Source organism: Oncorhynchus keta, chromosome 10 (genome assembly GCF_023373465.1).
Source record: "Oncorhynchus keta strain PuntledgeMale-10-30-2019 chromosome 10, Oket_V2, whole genome shotgun sequence".
NCBI classification, from domain to species: domain Eukaryota; kingdom Metazoa; phylum Chordata; class Actinopteri; order Salmoniformes; family Salmonidae; genus Oncorhynchus; species Oncorhynchus keta.
In genome coordinates this window covers 20,813,580-20,821,665 of record NC_068430.1, presented here as the reverse complement: position 1 = coordinate 20,821,665, position 8,086 = coordinate 20,813,580, and the positions used below count along the sequence as shown (strand labels likewise).

The following is an 8,086-nucleotide window of genomic DNA, read 5'->3' as shown; positions in this document are numbered from 1 at the left end:
ATGATTGAGTGTCTCGTTTAATTATTCATTCTCAGAGGATAGGCTACTGTCTTCTTATGTATTTTATGAAATTGTGTATGCAGAGCTCCCTTGTAATAAAGAGACGCGTCTCAATGGTGAATCCCTGATTAAATACCTAGTCACGGGTGCACCTCAGCCACGCTCAAAATACTAAACAATATCATAACCGCCATCGATAAAAGACAGTACTGTGCAGCCGTCTTCATTGACCTGGCCAAAGCTTTCGACTTTGTCAATCACCGTATTCTTATCGGCAGAGTCAATAGCCTTGGTTTTTCTAATGACTGCCTCGCCTGGTTCACCAACTACTTTGCAGACAGAGTTCAGTGTGTCAAATCGGAGGGCATGTTGTCCTGTCCGGACCTCTGGCAGTCTCTATGGGGGTACCACGGGCTTCAATTCTCGGTATATATCAATGATGTCGCTCTTGCTGCGGGCGATTCCCTGATCCACCTCTACTTAGACGACACCATTCTATATACTTCTGGCCCTTCCTTGGACACTGTGCTAACTAACCTCCAAACGAGCTTCAATGCCATACAACACTCCTTCCGTGGCCTCCAACTGCTCTTAAACGCTAGTAAAACCAAATGCATGCTTTTCAACCTTTCGCTGCCCGCACCCGCCCACCCGACTAGCATCACCACTCTGGACGGTTCCGACCTAGAATATGTGGACAACTATAAATACCTAGGTGTCTGGTTAGACTGTAAACTCTGCTTCCATACTCATATTAAACATCTCCAATCAAAAATCAAATCTAGAATCATCTTTCTATTTCGCAACAAAGCCTCCTTCACAAACCCTGACACACGTACCCTAGTAAAACTGACTATCCTACCAATCCTCAACTTTGGCGATGTCATCTACAAAATAGCTTCCAACACTCTACTCAGCAAACTGGATGCAGTCTATCACAGTGCCATCCGTTTTGTTACCAAATCACCTTGTACCACCCACCACTGCGACCTGTATGCTCTAGTTGGCTGGCCCTCGCTACATATTCGTCGCCAGACCCACTGTCTCCAGGTCATCTATAAGTCTATGCTAGGTAAAGCTCCGCCTTATCTCAGATCACTGGTCACGATAACAACACCCACCCGTAGCACACATTCCAACAGGTATATCTCACTGATCATCCCCAAAGCCAACACCTAATTTGGACGCATTTCCTTCCAGGTCTCTGCTGCCAGTGACTGGAACGAATTGTAAAGATCGCTGAAGTTGGAGACTTTTATTTCCCTCACCAACTTTAAACATAAACTATCTGAGCAGCTAACCGATCGCTGCAGCTGTACATAGTCCATCTGTAAATAGCCCATCCAATCTACCTACCTCATCCCCATACTGTTTTTATTTGATTTACTTTTCTGCTCTTTTGCACACCAGTATCTCTACTTGCACATAATCATCTGCTCATTTATCACTCCATTGTTAATCTGCTAAATTGTAATTATTTGCTCCCATGGCCTATTTATTGCCTACCTTCTCATGCCTTTTGCACACACTGTATATAGACTTTATTTTTTCTACTGTGTCATTGACTTGTTTATTGTGTTATTGGCATGTTTATTGTTTACTCCATGTGTAACTCTGTGTTGTTGTCTGTGTCACACTGCTTTGCTTTATCTTGGCCAGGTCGCAGTTGGTAATGAGAACTTGTTCTCAACTGGCCTACCTGGTTAAATAAAGGTGAAATAAAAAAATAAAGGAAAATGAGTCCTGACATTTCTGCATTTAAATTATTATAGATTGTATTGTCACTTTTCAATTATTTTATTTGGTCCTATACAACTGTTGCAGGATAACTTGTAGTGTATTTGAGATTTAAAAAGGCTTCTATAAAGTTCCCAATTTCCACTTAGAAATTTCAGACTTGATTTTCCTTTTCTGGAAAATGTATCAACTGCTACAAAAATGTCCATTAACTATAATCCACATAATAATTCAGAATTCCTGTTGTGGCAAGATTATTTTCTTTCTGTAGGAGATGAGCTCAAACTAAGATCCTACATCTATACCTATTTAGGCAATATGCACCTAGGCCTATACTAGTTTAATATAGCCACTTATTAACCTTTTTTGTTGCTGTTCTACTATTTGTTTTTTTTGTCATTTGTTTTTCACAATTTTTTTCTATTTTGATTTTTGTAACTTGCTTCTATTATTTTAAAACCCTTATAGGGACTAGATTAATTTTGTTTGTTTTTGTTTGTTTTTAATTCTAAAAAAAATATGTTTGGCTCGCATAAAAAATGGCAAAAACAAATGTAGACATTAATAAATGCATTTCTATAGCTTCCAAAAATGGTTTAAAAGAGCGCCCGTCAGTCATTTTATGATGGGGCAGCCATTAATGATATGTCAACCAGCATTTGCAATGAATTAACTGTGTGTGCTGTAAGGTCCCGCTGCCTATGCAACAACAAGTAGCCTTTAGCAGCCTATAATGTAAAAAAATATATATAGAATACATTAATATAGCTAGATCCATCACACTTGTTATGCACATTTGTTCAGTTTGGTGCTGGAAGACAGGCTATGCTTTGTGCCAGTATGAGATTTTGGCTGTGTCTTCCATTGTTATTCTTTAACAGTCAACTGTACTGCACTGAAAATACAGTTAATGCATTAACGGTGGGACAGGTAAACAGATATGATAAACTGGTAGCCTATTGCACTATTCAGATTGACCAGCATTAGCAATGGGAACTGCAATTCGACTTCAACAAGTATAGCAGCCTATAATGTCTCCATATCACTTGTTATGCACATTGTCCTGATCCTGTCCAGTTTGGTGCTGGAAGATTATGTTTCTCTGGCGTTATTTGACGGAGGCTATGCTAGCTATCTTTTTGCTTTAGTAATAGGCCCACATGCTGTAGGAAAAAAAGCTATAGGCCTAAAGCAGGTAGGCCTATATTGGTTATGTTGGTTAGTTCTTATTTTCTGATGAATAGGCATATGCCTATATAAAACGTTTTCACAGAACTTTTCCTCTAACTGATAAAACTTACAATCACTCAAAATAATATTGAATATATGCTTGACTAGGCTATCCTTAATATGATGAAGACTAATCAATTGTTTATATCAATCAATCCACTAGTTCCAAAACTGTCAGGTAGTCATACTATAATATCCTATCAGTCTGTTATAGAATCCCTATCAAGTTGTGTCGTGTGGAACATGATATTGTAAATGTATAGTTACCTACAGCAACCTGCTTAAATCCAAGTCTTCTTTTTTTCATGTCTTCTTGATTTAGGTCTACAATGGCAAATGCCATATATGCTGGTCCATTTCTATCCTAGTGGGCCTGTCTAACTTTGATTGTTTTGTTGTTGCACAAAATGAAAATTATCTATCTAATAATGGGGGCCTCGAGGAAAAAAATGGGCTGTTGTGGGGGCCTCTAGGAAAAATTAGGCCGGTTTGTCAGAAATGCCAGAGCCGATTTCTAGTCCCAGTCTGCCCCTGACTGCTGCTTTATGGATTATGTGAGTGTTAATGTTATGTAAGCATGTGATGTTATGATGAGAAGCAAGGTTGGGTTACATTGCTGTGCAACATGCTAGTGTTCTACCAAGATTCAGACCCAAACTCTTATTTCCACAGAAAAAAACTTTATGTAAACAATACTTTATAGACAAAATATGTACAACAAGCAACCTTCTGTTATGTCCCAAATTGAAAATCCCAAGTACCTCATCCTATACAAAACTAACATTTTGCTGTAGCATTACATTCATTCTCTTCTCTTTGCCACAGCCTCAATAATTGACACAAATACATTTAGGCATCTGCCATAATTTGTCTGCTTTAAGCAAAATCAGGCATGAACTACGATCAGGCCAGAAATTGACCAGACCCGAAATTAATAATGAGCATGATGCAAATCAGGTTTAGCACAATGCTATGTACATGTTCTCTTGGCAAACAGCAAAATGCCCATCTAAAATTCCCTCCCTCTAGTTACAATGCAAATACACTCTATATGTCATGTATCAAAAATAAAGATGTACAAGTAGTATAAACAAAATAATTACAAGACATTACCTCACAAGAACTACTTGCACGAATGGTAGTGACTTACAAACTCAAAACTAAAATGCATAACTGAATGCATCACTCCTCTATTTACATGAGTGACACATATCAGGTCCGGTGACACCATCCTGAGTCCATTTAGCTGCAATGTAGCGTACACTTGGTGGGTGAAGAGGGAGCAATGGATTTTGTGACAACCCTGGACAACATAAACCAGAGACGTATTTGGTAGCGTTCTGGTCCAAAGGCGGGTTCGTTGCAGTTTCAGCAGTTACAGATGCAGAAAATGTGGATCCTACGGTCGCACGTCTAAAACACATAGAACCTCAAGCAGCATCTACAGGGGTTTTGTTAAATTCTTACAATCAATACAGACCGGTGTGTGTGCAAAGGGCAGGTCTGAATGGCTGGGGGCTGTGCTGTCTGCTCATCACAGTCAGGGTTTAACTCTGACATTCAACACAAGTGCAGGGAAGCCATCCCCACAGTAAGTCCTTCTCTTAACCACTTTTGTCATGTCCTTGTGTTGACCAGCTCTTCACAGTGACTCAGAGCTTTGCAACAGGTCATCTGTGATCCTCCATAGCGTCAGAGCTTCAGTGCTAACTGGCTCCAAGGTTGATCTGTGGGCTGGTTTGGAGGGTTGTGGCCACTAGGTTTGTGCGTGACAGTTGTTGTTTGCTCTCAAAGGGAGAGTGTGGGCTGCTGTTGCTGAGGGAGACCAACTGGTGCTCTCGTGTTTGTCCTTGCTAACCTGGACGCCTTCCAGCAAGCGATCCGTTCAACCCCAAACATTCATAGAGCAGGGTGCAAACACAAAAGTGTATCAGTCTTTGGATTCCAAGTTCATGGGGGGGCTTGTTTTAAAGCTTGAAGGAGGGCTGGTGAGTCCATGGGTGCTTGGTAGAGTGTCGGGGAACCTGCCCTGGGAGACATTACTAAGTTTTGAGGTATTTTCTCTGGAGACAAGCTGGCTGCTGAGACATTCATGCCCGGGTACAAAATGGGCATGCCCCGTGGGAACCAGCACTTCTCCATCATGGGCCACGATGCAGCTGCTTGGGGGATGAGGTAGAAGGGCACGCAGAGGGGGGTCTGGTGTTGGGAGAAGCTCATGTAGCTGTGATGGCTGCTAACCACCTGCCCAGAGGAAGACTCGTCCTCTGAGTAGTCAGATTTGAACCTCTTGGCCTGGGGCTCAGCACCCTCCTGCTTGACGCCACCTCCTGCCATCCTCTCAGCCAGAGCATATTTGAGCTCCCCCTCCTTGCTGTAGTAGCTTGAGCGTTGGGCTTTGAGGTCCCGTTTCTCGTGTTCCCCTCCATAGCCGCTGTCAGTGTCTGTGTCATTGCCACTCTGCTCTCCATGTCCGTGGGGGTATGTCCTTTGAATGACAGACACAAAGTTCTTGGGGTGACCCTCCTTGCCCTTAGGCATCTGACCAGCAGGCTTCTCCATGCTATCGATGGCTTTGTGGGTGGGCTCTTCGGACCGGGGACTGAATGGACCCTGGAGCACCTCTGATGCTACTTTGTGGAGGTGGCTGGTCATTTCAGAGGGGGTCAGGGGGTCTCTGCTGCTCCCCTGGTTAGCCAGGTACTGGAGGACCTCCTTAGCACAGACATGGAAGCCAGAGTGGAACATCTCTTCACTGTTCTCTGAGCTAACACTGCTCTGATCCCCTGAGAGAAACAAAGTAATATCAGGTATTAGGTTCATATTTAATAATGCTACAGTTTTGGCAATGAAACAGGTTACTTGTTTTATTTCTTTTTTTAATGGGAAAGATACAATTTTAGTTTTGATTGAGCAGCATCGTCTCGATGGTATGGCCTGTCAATAATAAGTAATATTATTGATTAGGAGGAAAGAGTGTAGCCTATAATAAAATGAAACAGTGTAACTCAAGGTATCAAACTTACTGATTTGCAATGCAATGATTTTCTGCTGCTGCTGTTCCAGGAGAGTGCTCAGGGCTTTCACATGCTTCAGGGTGAGTTCCAACACCACAGCTTTCTCCAAATGGCCTAGAGTCTAAAACAGGAAGACCTTGATAAGCATGTTGATCTTTCTTATATAACACTTTTAGCAGCTGAACAGAAGACAAACTGCCACAGGGTAGGGAGGCAGGCAATCTGCACACCACACCAACACAACACAGTACATTTAAGACATAGTTTATCAACATATTGTTTATGTAAATTGTTTTGAAAGGGTTTGAGGCAATATGCATAGGCAGTTCATTAAATTATTATAATTAACCAAACGTTTCAATCGGATAATATGAAATACTATTGTTGTAATAATAATAATAATAAACAAGTTATTTACATTATGAAAAAAATTAATAATATGTTGCCTTTGTCATAACAGGCAACATTTTTGGATTTAAGGAATCAGACTAATCAAGGCATTGATTTGGACAACAAATGAATCATGAACAACCAGGTGGCGCTTTTGCATTCCTATTACACAGTCAGTAGTAGTAGGCTACACGTTAAATTAGTACTCACTGTGAGTTTGAGATGTTCTGGCAATAAATCCTTCAGTTGAGCAATGCATTCATTGATTCTGTCACGTCTTTTCTTCTCAATCAATCGGTGGGGTAACTTGCATGTCTCCTGTGGGAGAAAAAAAAGTACATTTGTTAGTAGATGTGTAAAATGTATTCAATAGGGTATAAGAAATAACAAATTGCCGACAAAAGTAAACCTGAGATGTACAAAATGTTTTAAGTAAAGAAGATAAGCATACCTTACTGTCTTCCACGCGCTTCATTCCCTTTCGGTGTTTGCACACGTACTTTGGGAAATCTTTTCTATAGGACAAAAATAATAGAAAGTATTGATAAGTCATGCTTATATTGTTTTTAAAAAATTATAATTTACATAAGAATACTATCTTGTTTTGCAGTTTTGTAATGCATACATTGTAAGCTGTTTCTGGGGGCTTACCCTTGCATGTCTGCCATCTCCTGCGACTGGTGTTTTGCCATACAAGGAGGAGGTTGCGCACTTGCAATCCTCTCCATTTTGCGTCTTTATGAAATCCAAATATTGGTATCCAAACAATTCAATCTTAAAACTAGGCTTCAGTTGTCTTTCAATATTCAGCTAATACTGTCATCTGAGAGAGAAACAAGTTTGTTCTTATTTCTAAAATTATTCTTATGTTATTCTATTCAATAGTGAACACTTTTTCTATAAAGAATATTATTTCATCAGGCTATTGCTTTGCAGAGACTGTCAATGTGATGTTGTCACTCTGAGATCCAAGCACAGCAATAGTTCAGATGCTCTACTCCCGGGTAAATGTGTGATAGAGGGGTGGTTTGGTCTACGTGTTAAATAAACCCTGTGACTAGACACGTCTCTCCGTTGGAGAGCTGATCTACCTCCGTCACATGAGCCTCACGTGTTGGACGGTGCTTTCAAGCCATCTAGAGTACAACCCATTTCTATAGTTAAAGAGGATCTGCACGAGAATGGCCCTCCCTCTTATTCTAGCGGGCTGTGTCCCGTGTACCACCATGCTACAGCTATGCTACGAGAACATAAGACAACTCTAGGCAGAACGTGCAAGTATATGTTTACTATATAGCAAGTAGGGCAGAATTCCTTACACACTTAGCCTTATAGACTACCGTTTGTTATTACTGTATGTTCTACATTCCGGCTTCTGTTCCATGTACAGTATTCATATGCATAATAGTGACATGGCATATATAAAGTTATTACAGGAAAGTGTCAGAATTAAGATACAATAAATGCATTATCACATTCCTGTTATTCTATAGTCATATGCAGAATAGTGGTTTATAGGGGAGAGAAGGTAAGCTACCCCTTCTATGGCTTAATTGTATTACAATTCAGAATATATCCACAGAACATATAACTTTTCTTTCGCGTGTAGCCTCACATATTCAACTTGTGTCAGTGTGAGGGTTAAAGCTGCAGGTATCGGTAGAAGCAATAACAACGCGTGTACTCGCCCCTGTTTCGGTAAAAAACCGAGA

The 8,086-nt window shown here is 40.7% G+C and overlaps 1 protein-coding gene across 1 annotated transcript; it reads right to left on the bottom strand.

The window, feature by feature from the left end:
* Nucleotides 1–3,627: 3,627 nt before the first annotated feature.
* LOC118388348 (class E basic helix-loop-helix protein 40-like) lies at nucleotides 3,628–7,406 on the bottom strand. Its single transcript, XM_035777316.2, is given in 6 exon segments — nucleotides 3,628–4,929; nucleotides 4,932–5,753; nucleotides 5,994–6,105; nucleotides 6,585–6,692; nucleotides 6,826–6,889; nucleotides 7,026–7,406. Coding segments are annotated over 6 exon segments (1,215 nt in total). The 5' UTR covers nucleotides 7,103–7,406; the 3' UTR covers nucleotides 3,628–4,897.
* Between the last annotated feature and the right edge of the window lie 680 nt (nucleotides 7,407–8,086).